This window comes from Phallusia mammillata, chromosome 6 (genome assembly GCF_965637545.1).
Source record: "Phallusia mammillata chromosome 6, kaPhaMamm4.hap1.1, whole genome shotgun sequence".
NCBI lineage: Eukaryota > Metazoa > Chordata > Ascidiacea > Phlebobranchia > Ascidiidae > Phallusia > Phallusia mammillata.
In genome coordinates this window covers 105,297-121,999 of record NC_137257.1, presented here as the reverse complement: position 1 = coordinate 121,999, position 16,703 = coordinate 105,297, and the positions used below count along the sequence as shown (strand labels likewise).

Sequence of the window (16,703 nt, the reverse complement as noted above, 5' to 3'; positions counted from 1 at the left end):
TTGCTCTATAAGGACATTAAAAAAGCAATGGTTTTAGGTATCAACTTTTTTGCAAATGATCAATTACCATGATAGTGGGTTTTTTGTCATCATGAAATGTTTTTCATAGGGGTGATAGACTAGAACAGTGCTCTTCAATCTTTTTTGGTGTTGTGAACCCTTGAAGTTGTTGTGACGAACTCATGCACCCTGTTTACTTAAAAGGTAAACTGAGATAAAAAGCGATATGAAAAATTGTTATGCATATCATTTTGTCAAATAAATCCAAGCATATGTTCGCAAATTTTCTATGAAACATTGGCGAAAAAATCATCACTCAATATTCAAACATCACCCGATTGCAACACAGACACTATCAAACTGGACACAGGTATAAACCATGGAAAAAGTTTACCTTGGTGTTGTACATGAGTTGAAACCTACATCTTTTTTCTAATATCTTCTAAGTCAAATATTAATGGTTCATTAAAAGTTTGTGATGCACCCTTGTATACTTTTTCGTACTGGTGCACCCCATGCATGTTTTGGTGCACCTTGCACACCGGTTGAAGAGCATTGGACTAGAATGGTGTACATAATTTGTTGCCTATAACTATCCTGCATTGCTGTGCTGTTTATGTTTGGCCCGGAAACAAATTTTTATGATCAGGTGTAGCTGACACTTGCTTCACAATATTCTTGAGAACTATATGCTTGGTAAAGCCACCTGTGCATTTTAAACTTTGATTTCACTTCTAAATGTCTGTTTGTATTCTTATTACAGGTGTGCAAAGTAGCCAAAGGACACATACATACAGACATTTGAATCATAGCTTGGATTTACTGACAGATTCTTTTCTTCTGAATGCACCCCTACATTTATATGGTATTTGGTTTTGCTCTATAAGGACATTAAAAAAGCAATGGTTTTAGGTATCAACTTTTTTGCAAATGATCAATTACCATGATAGTGAGTTTTTTGTCATCATGAAATCTTTTTCACCGGGGGTGATAGACTAGAATGGCATACATAATTTTGTTTTTTATAACTATCCTGCATTGCTGTGCTGTTTATGTTTGCCCCGGAAACAAATATTCATGGTCAAGTGTAGCTGACACTTGCCTCACAACATTCTTGAGAACTATACGCTTGGTAAAGCCACCTGTGCATTTTAAACTTTGATTTCACTTCTAAATGTCTTTTTGTATTCTTATTACAGGCGTGCAACGTCGCCAAAGGACACATACATACAGACATTTGAATCATAGCTTGGATTTACTGACAGATTCTTTTCTTCGTGAATGCACCCCTACATTTATACGGTATTTTGTTTTGCTTTATAAGGACATTAAAAAAGCAATGGTTTTAGGCATCAGCTTGTTTGCAAATGATCAATTACCATGATCGTGAGTTTTTTGTCATCCTGAAATGTTTTTCATCAGGGGTGATAGACTAAAATGTCATACATAATTTTGTTGTATATAACTAGCCTGCATTGCGGTGCTGTTTATGTTTGGCGCGGAAACAAATTTTCATGGTCAAGTGCAGCTGACACTTGCCACAAAATATTGTTGAGAACTATAAGCTTGGTAAAGCCATATGTGCATTTTAAACTTTGATTTCACTTCTGAATGTCTTTTTGTATTCTTATTACAGGCGTGCAAAGTCGCCAAAGGACACATACATACAGAGATTTGAATCATGGATTGGATTTCTGACAGATTCTTTTCTTCGTGAATGCACCCTTACATTTATACGGTATTTTGTTTTGCTCTATAAGGACATTAAAAAAGCAATGGTCATCTTGTTACAGGCGTGCAAAGTAGCCGAAGGATACATATGCTGAACCCTGGGGTTCCGCATATTTTTCTTTGCTGTAAGTTTTGAAACTGTGTAATTGAAACCCGTCATAAAACATACTTTCAGATTTGCACTCTTTAAGCCACATGTGAGTATAGTACTGGGATTGTGTCTTTCCGTTTTTTCATTTCTGGGTTAATGTGTTGGTCTCAGAAGTTAACATTTATTAAGACATCTTACATTCAAATTCCAGCCGTTATTTTTATGTTTTGATTCAAACAGGTTAACTTATGTAGATACAAACCCCTATCCTTTCAGCACCAATTGTTGTTTCTACTTTGTATTTGTAGCCTAATTGCTGTATATGTTCATTAGTGTGTCCCTTGATTTCACAAACCTTCCTGCTTGAAAACATTTGACATTGCATCGCCTCAGACAGTAAGGTTGCTGAAATAGTTTTAATAGAAGGTGTGTTTTGTAGAAGGCATGCTTCCAGTAAATGAAATGTCATTTTTTAGTCGATACTATTTTGTATGTTTTCGCCTGTGTTCAAAATCTGTTGCATGTTTTTGGCGTGAATAAAGTTTTCTTCTAGATCGGTCAGTGTTGTTTTGCATTTTGTAAAGTATCTCTTGATTATGTTTGCGTTGTTTCTTGAGAAGGCGGATAGAGATTGATTTAAACATAGAATAAAAGGAGTCCATAAAATCACATGTAACCGTTGAGATTTGTCAAAAATGTTTGTTTACAAGCTTTTTGTGGAAATTTGGTCACGCACTAGTGACAATGTCATGAAAAGTGATACCAAAAAAATACTTTGTTATCAATTGCGGCATGAATTTGGGGAAAAAACTGCCCTTTTGGAGTTAGAATAATATTTTGTGTTATAATTTGCCGAAGTTGTTCAAAAACTTTATTAGTGAAGTTTTCTGAATCTAATTAACGTGACGCAATAATTCATGAGTTTGGCAAATATGATTTCAGTGTTTAGTTATGACGTAAAAGTTTTCCAGAAGTTTCCAGTGCGGATATTGAGCTACTGCTTGCTATGTCCGATTTTGTTTTGTGCCAATAAATGGGTAATAAATTCTTTTTTTAAAAAAATTGATCGCGTGATGACGTTTTGCCGAATGCAAACTCAAATGAAGAAGTGCCGTTTCATTGGCCTAAGAACGATAGTAGTGCGTCTTTTTCTGCAAAAGTGATTTGCAAGTTAAACTTTTACGCCTGGATGGAATAGCAAGCTCAGGAGTTCGTTAATGTGCATTTATGTTCGAAAAATGTTGAGCGCGAAACATATTTATTGAACAACTGTGAAAATAAACATTGCGTCATCAGCGATCAGCTGTTTGTAAACAGAAGTGGCGAAAATTTTTATGTTAAAAGTTGAGACTGTTTTTGGTCGTTTTGTCGCCAAATTATGAAGATCAAAGACAAAATCGTTTGGTAAGTCGTTTTTGGAATAATATTCTAAAAGTTTGAGTTTCAATTTAACTTGGAAACGTTGTCTGCCGATGACTCAGTTTTTCTGTTTACTGTGAAAAAACTTTGATTTCACTTCTAAATTTCTTTTTGTATTCTTATTACAAGCGTCCAAATTCGCCAAATGACACATACATACAGACATTTGAATCATAGCTTGGATTTACTGACAGATTCTTTTCTTTGTGAATGCACCCCTACATTATACGGTATTTGGTTTTGCTCTATAAGGACATTAAAAAAGCAATGGTTTTAGGTATCAACTTTTTTGCAAATGATCAATTACCATGATAGTGAATTTTTTGTCATCGTGACATCTTTTTCACCAGGGGTGATAGACTAGAATGGCATACATAATTTTGTTGTTTACCAGTCTGCAGAGTGTGGCAGCTGCACGCGCGATTATTTTTTGAAAAAACGCGGAAAGTTGCACGCGGAAATTTCGCACGAAAGGCATTTGATTGCACTGCCTTGACCTCTTTTACTTGTTTTGCGCCTGCTGAAATTGACCTTGCACGCGAACTTACGGGTCATGCACGCGCGCACGCGGGACAATTTGGTCCTGCACGCGCGAGATCTCGTCGGAAACTGCCATACTCTGCAGACTGGGTTGTTTATAACTAGCCTGCATTGCTGTGCTATTTATGTTTGGCCCGGAAACGAATTTTCATGGTCAAGTGCAGCTGACACTTGCCAGAAAATATTCTTGAGAACTATAAGCTTGGTAAAGCCACATGTGCATTTTAAACTTTCATTTCACTTTTAAATGTCTTTTTGTATTCATATTACAGGCGTGCAAAGTCGCCAAAAGACGCATACATACAGACATTTGAATCATAGCTTGGATTTACTGACAGATTCTTTTCTTCGTGAATGCACCCCAACATTTATACGGTATTTGGTTTTGCTCTATAAGGACATTAAAAAAGCAATGTTTTTAGGTATCAACTTTTTTGCAAATGATCAATTACCATGATAGTGAGTTTTTTGTCATCATGAAATCTTTTTCACCGGGGGTGATAGACTAGAATGGCATACATAATTTTGTTGTTTATAACTAGCCTGCATTGCTATGCTGTTTATGTTTGGCGCGGAAACAAATTTTCATGGTCAAGTGTAGCTGACACTTGCCACAAAATATTGATGAGGACTATAAGCTTGGTAAAGCCACATGTGCATTTTAAACTTTGATTTCACTTCTAAATGTCTTTTTGTATTCTTATTACAGGCGTGCAAAGTCACCAAAGGACACATACATGCAGACATTTGAATGATAGCTTGGATTTACTGACAGATTCTTTTCTTCGTGAATGCACCCCTACATTTATACGGTATTTGGTTTTGCTCTATAAGGACATTAAAAAAGCAATGTTTTTAGGTATCAACTTTTTTGCAAATGATCAATTACCATGATAGTGAGTTTTTTGTCATCATGAAATCTTTTTCACCGGGGGTGATAGACTAGAATGGCATACATAATTTTGTTGTTTATAACTAGCCTGCATTGCTATGCTGTTTATGTTTGGCGCGGAAACAAATTTTCATGGTCAAGTGTAGCTGACACTTGCCACAAAATATTGATGAGGACTATAAGCTTGGTAAAGCCACATGTGCATTTTAAACTTTGATTTCACTTCTAAATGTCTTTTTGTATTCTTATTACAGGCGTGCAAAGTCGCCAAAGGACACATACATACAGACATTTGAATCATAGCTTGGATTTACTGACAGATTCTTTTCTTCGTGAATGCACCCCTACATTTATACGGTATTTTGTTTTGCTCTATAAGGACATTAAAAAAGCAATGGTTTTAGGTGTCAACTTTTTTGCAAATGATCAATTACCATGATAGTGAGTTTTTTGTCATCATGAAATCTTTTTTACCAGGGGTGATAGACTAGAATGGCATGCATAATTTTGTTGTTTATAACTAGCCTGCATTGCTGTGCTGTTTATGTTTGGCGCGGAAACAAATTTTCATGGTCAAGTGTAGCTGACACTTGCCACAAAATATTGTTGATAACTATAAGCTTGGTAAAGCCACATGTGCATTTTAAACTTTGATTTCACTTCTAAATGTTTTTTTGTCATCTTATTACAGGCGTGCAAAGTAGTCGAAGGATACATATGCTAAACCCTGGGGTTCCACATCTTTTTCTTCGCTGTAAGTTTTTAAAGCTGTGTAGTTGAAACCCGTCATAAAACATACTTTCAGATTTGCACTCTTTAAGCCACATGTGAGTATAGTACTGGGATTGTGTCTTTCCGTTTTTCATTTCTGGGTTAATGTGTTGGTCTCAGAAGGTAACATAAGATAAGACATGTTACATTCAAATTCCAGCCGTTATTTTTATGTTTTGATTCCAACAGGCTAACTTATGTGGATACAAACCCCTATCCTTTCAGCACCATATGTTGTTTCTACTTTGTATTTGTAGCCTAATTGCTGTATATGTTCATTAGTGTGTCCCTTGATTTCACAAACCTGCCTGCTTGAAAATATTTGACTTTACATCGCCTCAGACAGTAAGGTTGCTGAAATAGTTTTAATAGAAGGTATGTTTTGCGGAAGGCATGCTTCAAGTAAATGAAATGTCATTTTTTCAGTCGATACTATTTTGTATGTTTTCGCCTTTGTTCAAAATCTGTTGCATATTTTTGGCGTGAATAAAGTTTTCTTCTAGATCGGTCAGTGTTGTTTTACATTTTGTAAAGTATCTCTTGATTATGTTTGCGTTGTTTCTGGAGAAGGCAGATAAAGATTGATTTAAACATAGAATAAAAGGAGTCCATAAAATCACATGTAACCGTTGAGATTTGTCAAAAATGTTTGTTTACAAGCTTTTTGTGGAAATTTGGTCACGCACTAATGACAATGTCATGAAAAGTGATACCAAAAAAATACTTTGTTATGAATTGCGGCATGATTTTGGGGAAAAAAATTGCACTTTTGGAATTAGAATAATATTTTGTGTTATAATTTGCCGAAGTTGTTCAAAAAATTGATTAGTAATGTTTTCTGAATCTAATTAACGTGACGCAATAATTCATGAGTTGGTCAAATATGATTTCAGTGTTTAGTTATGACGAAAAAGTTTTCCAGAAGTTTCCAGTGCCGAAATTGAGCTACTGCTTGCTATGTCCGATTTTGTTTTGTGCCAATCAATGGGTAATAAATTCTTTTTTTAAAAATTGATCGCGTGATGACGTTTTGCCGAATGCAAACTCAAGTAAGAAGTGCCGTTTCATTGGCCTAAGAACGATAGTAGTGCGTCTTTTTGCTGCAAAAGTGATTTGCAAGTTAAACTTTTACGCCTCGATGGAATAGCAAGCTCAGGAGTTCGTTAATGTGCATTTATGTTCGAAAAATGTTGAGCGCGAAACATATTTATTGAACAACTGTGAAAATAAACATTGCGTCATCAGCGATCAGCTGTTTGTAAGCAGACGTGGCGAAAATTTTTATGTTAAAAGTTGAGACTGTTTTTGGTGGTTTTGTCGCAAAATTATGAAGATCAAAGACAAAATCGTTTGGTAAGTCGTTTTTGGAATAATATTCTAAAAGTTTGAGTTTCAATTTAACTTGGAAACATTGTCTGCCGATGACTCAGTTTTCAGTTTACTAAGAAAAAACTTTGATTTCACTTCTAAATGTCTTTTTGTATTCTTATTACAGGCGTCCAAATTCGCCAAATGACACATACATACAGACATTTGAATCATAGCTTGGATTTACTGACAGATTCTTTTCTTTGTGAATGCACCCCACATTATACGGTATTTGGTTTTGCTCTATAAGGACATTAAAAAAGCAATGGTTTTAGGTATCAACTTTTTTGCAAATGATCAATTACCATGATAGTGAGTTTTTTGTCATCATAAAATCTTTTTCACCAGGGGTGATAGAGTAGAATGGCATACATAATTTTGTTTTTTATAACTAGCCTGCATTGCTGTGCTGTTTATGTTTGGCCCGGAAACAAATTTTCATGGTCAAGTGTAGCTGACACTTGCCACAAAATATTGTTGAGAACTATAAGCTTGGTAAAGCCACATGTGCATTTTAAACTTTGATTTCACTTCTAAATGTTTTTTTTTATTCTTATTGCAGGCATGCAAAGTTGTCAAAGGACACATACATACCGACATTTGAATCATAGCTTGGATTTACTGACAGATTCTTTCCTTCGTGAATGCACCCCTACATTTATATGGTATTTGGTTTTGCTCTATAAGGACATTAAAAAAGCAATGGTTTTAGGTATAAACTTTTTTGCAAATGTTCAATTACCATGATAGTGGGTTTTTTGTCATCATGAAATGTTTTTCATAGGGGTGATAGACTAGAACAGTGCTCTTCAATCTTTTTTGGTGTGGTGAACCCTTGAAGTTGTTGTGACAAACTCATGCACCCTGTTTACTTAAAAGGTAAACTGAGATAAAAGGCGATATGAAAAATTGTTATGCATATCATTTTGTCAAATAACTCCAAGCATATGTTTGCAAATTTTCTATGAAACATTGGTGAAAAAATCATCACTTGATATCCAAACATCACCCGAATGTAACACAGACACTATCAAACTGGACACAGGTATAAACCATGGAAAAAGTTTACCTTGGTGTTGTACATGAGTTAAAACCTACATCTTTTTTCTAATATCTTGTAAGTCAAATATTAATATATCATTAAAAGTTTGTGATGCACCCTTGTATACCTTTTCGTACTGGTGCACCCCATGCATGTTTTGGTGCACCTTGCACACCGGTTGAAGAGCATTGAACTAGAATGGTGTACATAATTTGTTGCCTATAACTATCCTGCATTGCTGTGCTGTTTATGTTTGGCCCGGAAACAAATTTTCATGGTCAAGTGTAGCTGACACTTGCTTCACAATATTCTTGAGAACTATATGCTTGGTAAAACCACCTGTGCATTTTAAACTTTGATTTCACTTCTAAATGTCTGTTTGTATTCTTATTACAGGTGTGCAAAGTAGCCAAAGGATACATACATAAAGACATTTGAATCATACATACATACAGACAATTGAAACATACATAGAGACATTTGAAATCATAGCTTGGATTTACTGACAGATTCTTTTCTTCTGAATGCACCCCTACATTTATATGGTACTTGGTTTTGCTCTATAAGGACATTAAAAAAGCAATGGTTTTAGGTACAAACTTTTTTGCAAATGATCAATTACCATGATAGTGAGTTTTTTGTCATCATGAAATCTTTTTCACCGGGGGTGATAGACTAGAATGGCACACATAATTTTGTTTTTATAACTAGCCTGCATTGCTGTGCTGTTTATGTTTGGCCCGGAAACAAATTTTCATGGTCAAGTGTAGCTGACACTTGCCACAAAATATTGTTGAGAACTATAAGCTTGGTAAAACCACATGTGCATTTTAAACTTTGATTTTACTTCTAAATGTCTTTTTATATTCTTATTACAGGCGTGCAAAGTAGCCAAAGGATACATATGCTAAACCCTGGGGTTCCGCATCTTTTTCTTCGCTGTAAGTTTTTCTAGCTGTGTAATTGAAACCCTTCATAAAACATACTTTCGGATTTGCACTCTTTGAGCCACATGTGAGTATAGTACTGGGATTGTGTCTTTCCGTTTTTCATTTCTGGGTTAATGTGTTGGTCTCAGAAGGTAACATTTGATAAGACATATTACATTTAAATTCCAGTCGTTATTTTTATGTTTTGATTCAAACAGGCTAACTTATGTGGATACAAACCCCTATCCTTTCAGCACCAATTGTTGTTTCTACTTTGTATTTGTAGCCTAATTGCTGTATATGTTCATTAGTGATTTCACAAACCTTCCTGCTTGAAAACATTTGACATTGCATCGCCTCATACAGTAAGGTTGCTGAAATAGTTTTAATAGAAGATGTGTTTTGTAGAAGGCATGGTTCCAGTAAATGAAATGTCCTATTTTAGTGGATCCTATTATGTATGCTTTCGCTTGTGTTCAAAATCTGGTGCATGTTTTTGGCGTAAATAAAGTTTTCGTTTAGATCCTTCCGTGTTGTTTTGCATTGTGTAAAATATCTCTTTATTATGTTTGTGCTGTGACTTGATAAGGCAGACAGAGATTTATTTAAACGTAGAATAAAAGGAATCCATAAAATCACATGTAAACGTTGAGATTTGTCAAAAAATGTTTGTTGACAAGCTTTTTGTGGAAATTTGGTCACGCACTAACGACCATGTCATGAAAAGTGATACCATAAAAAAATACTTTGTTATCAATTGCGGCATGAATTTGGGGAAAAAATTGCACTTTTGGAGTTATAATAAAATTTGGTGTTTTAATTTACCGCAGTTGTTTAAAAAATTTATTAGTAATGTTTTCTGAATCTAATTAACGTGACGCAATAATTCATGAGTTGGCCAAATATGATTTCAGTGGTTAGTTATGACGTAACATTTTTTCAGAAATTTCCAGTGCCGAAATTCAGCTATTGCTGGCTATTTCCGGTTTTGTTTTGTGCCAATGAATGGGTAATAAATTATTTTTCCTAATAATTTGACCGCGTGATAACCTTTTGCCGAATGCAAACTCAAATAAAGAAGTAACGTTTCATTGGTCCAAGAACGATAGTAGATTGCGTTTTTTTGCTGCACAAGTGATTTACAAGTTAAACTTTTACGCCTTGATGGAATTGCAAGTTCAGAAGTTCGTTAATGTGCATTTATTTCCGAAAATTATTGAGCGCGAAACATATTTATTGAACAGCTGTGAAAATAAACATTGCGTCATCAGCGATCAGCTGTTTGTAAACAGACGTGGCGAAAAATTTTCATCTTTAAAGTTGAGACTGTTTTCGGTCGTTTTGTCGCAAAATTATGAAGATTAAAGACAAAATCGTGCTTTTGCTTTTGCTTTTGCTGCCTGATAAGAAGTCGTATTTTGGTAAAAGTTAGTTTCAAAATTTTTACATATTTAATGAGAAAAATAACGGCCCAAATAGACATAAAAAGCAACTTGCCTCAATATCACTGATGTGGGCATGAGCATTTGCAGAAGCAGTTATAAAATAATAAACCATGTTGCATTTACATCTATTTGAGCTTTTATTTTTATGACTAAATTTATGAACAGATCCATGCATATTGTTTAATATATTTTTACATTAATTATTTTGAACTTACAATTGGATTCTTGCAGAGGTTATGAAGTGCTTGCGATGTCAGTAGATGTCTACAACATGTGGCTGCATCTTGTATTTTCTAATTACTCACTTGTTATAACTGATGTGATGGATTTTGAAAAATCAAATGTCACTTCAGTTTCCAGGTTTCACAGCTCGTGTGTCTAGGAAATCAAGGTTTGTCTTTGTAACATACATATATTGAAGTTACATCACTAAAAAAATTATATTTCATCACAAAAGACAATTGTAAACAATAAATGTTATTAATCGGGACACACTGCTCTTCGATATCCAAAATACTGAAAAACAGTGACTGATCATTTTTTAGTGATTTTTTTTAATGTTAAATGTGCTCAAAAAAAGCATCGTCAGTTTCTGTACCCCTCACATCCATGGAGATCATTACATAATTCATAACAAAAAGTATATAGGCTTATGTCAATAGACATACTATAACTATTCAAATATCATCAGTAGTGGCTGAAAATGAATGAAATGTTGTAACGTCAGCTGCTGTAATCATGTCTCATGAGTGTAAATTGTCTGCTCCACACTAATTATAACAGTGGAATTATAAATGTAAACCAAATTCAGAAAAGTCTTTCTGATTTAATTTATTTAGTCAAATTCTTGTTTTGTTTTTGTCACTGATTTAAATCACTGGGGCACAAAACCCTGTTTACATGTAATAATAGTTTCTTCCTTATGGTGTTTTTGCAGACTCTTCCTGATTGTGCTGAGTCAGCTGTTTTGTTTCGGTTTCAAATGACGGCAGAGTCAGGATTTGGAAAATCGATGACCAAACATGTGTACGAACCTTATATATTGTGGCTGTTTGTAGGATATATGTATTGAACGAGCAATAAGTTAGTTATTAAATATTTGTAGGTTCTGAAACACACAATTCTATTGGAAAGTATGGAGAAACACTTCACGGACACTAAAACATCGGTTGAAGCACGTTGCATTTCTGTTCATAATCACGGCAAACACATGTGGTTGGCGACAGGAGTGGGAGTATCCAGCAGTATGTATTCAACATACTTCCTAATTCAATTTGTAGTCATCTTTATGTCTGGGCACATTGGGGAATTCTGCACACAATTTAACACTCTATCATAAATATGCATCAGTAATTTCATCGCTGGTTTCTAGGCTGCACCTATTTTAGCTTGTTTTTCCAAGCCACAGTAAATTTGGAATTTGGTTTTAAGTTGTTATTTTGGATTTGTTTTTTTGTAATCCTTAAGACTAAATAGTTTTGCGTTTTTTATGACAACCAATCATTTGTTTTTAGTGTGTACGACCTTATGACGTTTAAGAGGATATCATTTATTTCGTCACACGACAAGGATATATTAAGCATGGATTATTCTCACCGTGGTTCGATGCTTGCAAGCGCGAGTAGAGATCGATGTGTTCACATGTTTACTGATGATTATATTCCGTCCATTTGGCTAATTCGACCCAGTTGACACAAAATGTAAATTCAATGCACTAAGTATCATTTACACGAACTACAATAAACTGCATTAAAACGCTGGAATCTAAATCATACAAGTAAACAAGGGTAAATTTGGAAAATGCAACACGCATGTTTAAGTGATTTGCCTTTGAACCAAATGTGTCACATTTAAAAATCTGACTTTTTTCCGAACCTTTCTTTGTACATTGCATTTTGCTTTGCCTAAGCTTTTTTAATTATATATATATATATCAGTCACAGTGAAAGTGTCCAGTTTTCAGCTGCATTTGTTTTTGTACCACTTTTGTGATTTTTGTGTTTTAGTGTCATTATGTTGTTTAACAGAGAGCATAGTTGTTTAATCTTGATGCTGACAATTCTTGGTCTAAATCAGATTTATAATTACAGTTTCGACTAATGAGCTGTGGAACAGACAAGTCTCTTTACTACTACAACTGACATCAGTTGAGAACAACATTACATTGAGAAACACTCGATGGCTGACATGGACATTGTTGAGTAAGCAAATCCACAAAATTTTAAACCCAGCCATTCTAATTGTGGATTTTATTCATCGATGATTCAGTGCTAGTTGCGTGCAGCTGCAATTTAACCGAATATGACATCTTTGGTGCAAAATGCTTGTTGCAAGCTCGTGTGTTGATAAAAACATCTATGTCCTCCCGTACACCACAGGTCAGTGTTGGTTTGCATTTGTTGAGAAAATTGAAAAGCAATTTGCAGTTATGCAGTATTAATAAGTATTTCCACTTAATTCAATCAAACATGTTTTATTCATGTCAAATGATTAATGTGTGTCTAGCAAATTTACTCATGGTAGGAATTTCACAATACTGGCCTTTTACAAGTTTGCATTTTTTCTGCATCAGTTTTTAAATTGCTTTAATGTATTTGCAACTGTTTTTCCAATTAAAATTTTTAACAAGAATCTTTTGTTTGTCTCGCAGGAGATTGTGTTTGCATGATCAGCCGGCATTCAGAGGTAGCGGTTGCTCTCACTTTCGACCACAACTCTCACTTAATCTCCGCATCTGCCGACAGTTGCATATTTGGGCGGACATTTAGCCATCGGGTGACAGAAGAGCTCAAACAAACCCAGAAAGGTGCCACCTCCATGCCTGGAAGTCCAGATTTGAATAAAACCTCGTATTTTGCTACAAACGACCAGTTTACAGTAGAAATAATCGATGATTCGACGCATCCTAGTAATGTTGACATCCCGTTCAGTGATGAGTTTGACGACCCTTCAACTTTGACATTTCAAAACAATCCAGGTAATGTCCCTTGCTGCGATTTCCAAATGATTTGTCCGTTAGTTGAGGTGTTTGCAGAGGTTTGATATGTTACTATTATCATATTTATTGACATTCAGAATACACTTTTTTATTTTATTATGATTCCTTTATTGTTTTTCTTATTACACACATCAGTACAAACTTCATTATGCAAATTTAATTTGTAAAGAAGTGTCAACATTTTTATGCATTTTGCTGGTTTGTATTTATTTTGTTTGGCTTTTTAAGAACTTACAATTGCTTTTTCAGATGCTGAGCAACAAAATACTGATGAGTCATTGTTGTCAAAGTGAGTGACTAAGCATTTGTCCAACGATGAGTCAGGGTTATTAAGCAACAAACCTTTACCTGAAGTGGGGCAGTGGGAGATAAATTACACAAAGAAAAGGTGGGATGTTGGGATGTAACTTTACAAATATGTGACAGACTAAAAACTTTGACAAGTCTGAAGTCGTCCACTGTTTTATTTAGACATATATATTTCACCTAAGTAATAGGCAGTGTTAGTTTCTAAAAACAACTAAGTCACATTGCTAAGCTGTTTATGTTTGGCCTGGAAACCAATCTTCTTAGGCAAGTGTAGGCTGACCCTTGGGGCTAAATATTTTTGACTAGTATATGCTTGGCAAAGCCACATATACATTTTAAACTTTGATTTCATTTCTAAATGTCTTTTTGTATTCTTATTTCAGGCTTGCACAGTAGCAGAAGGACACATACATACCAACATTTGAGTCATAGCTTGGATTTACTGATGGATTATTTTCTTTGTCCCCCCCCCCCCCTGTTTTTTTTTTTTTTTGATTTTGGGTGTAATGTGTTGGTCTGAGAAGGTAACATAAGATAAGACATGTTACATTTAAATTCCAGCTGTTATTTTTATGTTTTGATTCAAACAGGCTAACTTATGTAGATATAAACCCCTATGTTTTTTGCACCAATTGTTTAAGTTGTTTCTACTTTGTATTTGTAGCCTAATTGCTGTATATGTTCATTAGTGTGTCCTTTGATTTCACAAACCTGCCTGCTTGAAAACATTTGACATCGCATCGCCTCAGACAGTAAGGTTGCTGAAATAGTTTTAATAGAAGATGTGTTTTGTAGAAGGCATGGTTCCAGTAAATGAAATGTCCTGTTTTAGTGGATCCTATTATGTATGCTTTCACTTGTGTTCAAAATCTGGTGCATGTTTTTGGCGTAAATAAAGTTTTCTTTTAGATCCTTCCGTGTTGTTTTGCATTGTGTAAAATATCTCTTTATTATGTTTGTGCTGTTACTTGATAAGGCAGACAGAGATTTATTTAAACATAGAATAAAAGGAATCCATAAAATCACATGTAAACGTTGAGATTTGTCAAAAAATGTTTGTTGACAAGCTTTTTGTGGAAATTTGGTCACGCACTAACGACCATGTCATGAAAAGTGATACCATAAAAAAATACTTTGTTATCAATTGCGGCATGAATTTGGGGAAAAAATTGCACTTTTGGAGTTAAAATAATGTTTGGTGTCTTAATTGACCGCAATTGTTTGCAAATTTTTTTGGTACAGTTTTCTGAATCTAATAAATGTGACGTAATAATTCCTAAATTGCCAAATATGATTTCAGTGTTTAGTTATGACGTAACATTTTTTCAGAAATTTCCAGTGCCGAAATTTAGCTATTGCTGGCTATCTCCGGTTTTGTTTTGTGCCAATGAATGGGGAATAAATGCTTTTTCATAAAAAAATTGATCGCGTGATAACCTTTTGCCGAATGCAAACTCAAATAAAGAAGTAACGTTTCATTGGTCCAAGAACGATAGTAGATTGCCTCTTTTTGCTGCAAAAGTGATTTACAAGTTAAACTTTTACGCCTCGATGGAATAGCAAGTTCAGAAGTTCGTTAATGTGCATTTATTTTCGAAAATTATTGAGCTCGAAACATATTTATTGAACAGCTGTGAAAATAAACATTGCGTCATCAGCTGTTTGTAAACAGACGTGGTGAAAATTTGTGTCTTAAAAGTTGAGACCTTGAGACTGTTTTTGGTCGTTTTGTCGCAAAATTATGAAGATTAAAGACAGAATCGTTAGGTAACTCAGCAGGGCTGCCACTCCTTGGGATTTTTCCCAAGAACTTGGGATTTCAGTGCTGAGCTTGGGACTTTGGGAAAAAACGTTTCAAATCTTGGGATTTTTTTATATTATCCGTTGAATACGTTTAAGGTTAACTTATTACCATTTTTCATCAAAAATAATCGTTTTGCAAAATCCATTTTTTGAATTAACAGTTTGCATAACAGTGCTTTGTCAATTTAGTGATCGAAGCCGTGTAAGTTGATTGAAAAACACTGTCAAAACTAGTAAGTCAGGCCAGCATTATTGCTTTTTCGATGTATCATGTACCAGTAAAAAGATGTACACAAAAACTATTTTTTCTTTCGTATTTTACTGGTATTTCTTAGCGTCTGTTTGAAGGTACGGTACGTGGTGGTGGCTGGGTTCTGGCGTAACTATAATAATTATATTGCCTGCACTAGATTACATATATACTGTGTGTTTGCCATTTTTTAGGTGATCTTGTGATTTTTCGACAAACCTTGGAATTTTTGGTAAGTGATGAACCTTGGGATATTTCAAAATTTTCAGTGGCAGCTCTGTGACCCTGTTTTACAGTTTACTAAGAAACTTTTCTGCCTTGTACGAACTTTAACTTGTACCTTATGTTTTGTCAGGTTTCTAGAGTATTAATATTCAATTCATTTCAAAGATCTGAATTGCAACAGAAAGAATGGCATCCAAACTTTGTCTTCTACTTTAGCCCAGATTATGACAAGATTGGGTGCTATTTTTCCATTGCCAGTCACCTACCTTATATCACTGTCCTGTGAAGATGCAGCTGGTGGGCTTGGACGGCTGAGGCAGTTTTTTCGTTCTAAGCAAAGACTTTATAACAACATTCAACATCTGAAAGGTGGGCATGTGTGTTGTAGTTTTCTACTGTTTAGCTGTTAGCCTTGGAACAGTACTATACAGCCGAATTATGTCCAATTGGTACCTAGTCCGAAATGGCCTCTGCGATAATTTGGATTTTCTCTTGTATCCTATATGCTGTAAAATTTAGGATAGATTTTGTTTTAGGTTTGAGATTTTGGCTAACCCGCTGAGGCATACACTTATGATACCAATTAGAAAACAGATGGATATTATTTTTTTTGAAGACAGCACAGCATCTATTAATGAGGTATTTTAATGTGAGGTGATATGTTAACTTTTATTTGTTTGATTTTAATGTATATGCTACATGGTTTGGAGTAGCATGCTCTTCTCCACTATAAAGCTCTTTGAATGAGACATGATACTGCTGGTTGACTTTTTGATGACAGTGAGCCCAGTATCAGTAAATGCCTCAGTAGCAAGCAAAATGTGTATGTATATTATAGTTTTTGACTCAGTTAGGCGATGGGGCTGTAGGTACATACCGAGCATTTTAAG

The 16,703-nt window shown here is 34.8% G+C and overlaps 2 protein-coding genes and 1 pseudogene across 21 annotated transcripts in view; all 3 read left to right on the top strand.

Moving 5' to 3' along the window:
* Positions 1 to 4: 4 nt before the first annotated feature.
* Positions 5 to 9,312, top strand: LOC145233481 (uncharacterized). 16 transcript variants are annotated; one of them, XM_080098216.1, is made up of 9 exons: positions 5 to 204; positions 350 to 370; positions 764 to 865; positions 1,200 to 1,302; positions 4,491 to 4,860; positions 6,940 to 7,040; positions 7,375 to 7,477; positions 8,251 to 8,399; positions 8,733 to 9,312. In XM_080098216.1, exons 1-5 carry the CDS (start codon positions 183 to 185, stop codon positions 4,534 to 4,536), a joined length of 294 nt encoding a protein of 97 aa, XP_079954342.1. In that variant the 5' UTR covers positions 5 to 182; the 3' UTR covers positions 4,537 to 4,860; positions 6,940 to 7,040; positions 7,375 to 7,477; positions 8,251 to 8,399; positions 8,733 to 9,312. The 16 variants fall into 16 exon arrangements, 14 of the variants coding, with proteins under 14 accessions (XP_079954342.1, XP_079954339.1, XP_079954338.1 ...); XM_080098221.1 differs by lacking the exons at positions 5 to 204; positions 350 to 370; positions 764 to 865; positions 1,200 to 1,302 and adding exons at positions 2,888 to 3,226; positions 3,371 to 3,471; positions 4,054 to 4,156; XR_013861110.1 differs by lacking the exons at positions 5 to 204; positions 350 to 370; positions 764 to 865; positions 1,200 to 1,302 and adding exons at positions 2,872 to 3,226; positions 4,054 to 4,156.
* Positions 9,313 to 9,796: 484 nt separating this feature from the next.
* On the top strand, positions 9,797 to 14,005 carry LOC145233480 (uncharacterized). Of its 4 annotated transcripts, none has more exons than XM_080098209.1 (7): positions 9,797 to 10,204; positions 10,460 to 10,619; positions 11,334 to 11,928; positions 12,319 to 12,606; positions 12,879 to 13,205; positions 13,476 to 13,614; positions 13,919 to 14,005. In XM_080098209.1, exons 4-6 carry the CDS (start codon positions 12,549 to 12,551, stop codon positions 13,517 to 13,519), a joined length of 429 nt encoding a protein of 142 aa, XP_079954335.1. In that variant the 5' UTR covers positions 9,797 to 10,204; positions 10,460 to 10,619; positions 11,334 to 11,928; positions 12,319 to 12,548; the 3' UTR covers positions 13,520 to 13,614; positions 13,919 to 14,005. The 4 variants fall into 4 exon arrangements, with proteins under 4 accessions (XP_079954335.1, XP_079954334.1, XP_079954336.1 ...); XM_080098210.1 differs by lacking the exons at positions 9,797 to 10,204; positions 10,460 to 10,619 and adding an exon at positions 10,773 to 11,254 and having other exon boundaries at positions 11,334 to 11,472; positions 11,743 to 11,928; XM_080098208.1 differs by lacking the exon at positions 9,797 to 10,204 and having other exon boundaries at positions 10,282 to 10,619.
* A 1,169-nt stretch (positions 14,006 to 15,174) lies between these two features.
* LOC145233477 (uncharacterized) overlaps positions 15,175 to 16,703 on the top strand; it is a 57,313-nt pseudogene continuing 55,784 nt past the window's right edge. The window contains exons 1-3 of the transcript XR_013861107.1: positions 15,175 to 15,820; positions 15,944 to 16,182; positions 16,350 to 16,452. The product of XR_013861107.1 is annotated as an uncharacterized LOC145233477 (transcript). The remainder of the gene's footprint in view (positions 15,821 to 15,943; positions 16,183 to 16,349; positions 16,453 to 16,703) is intronic.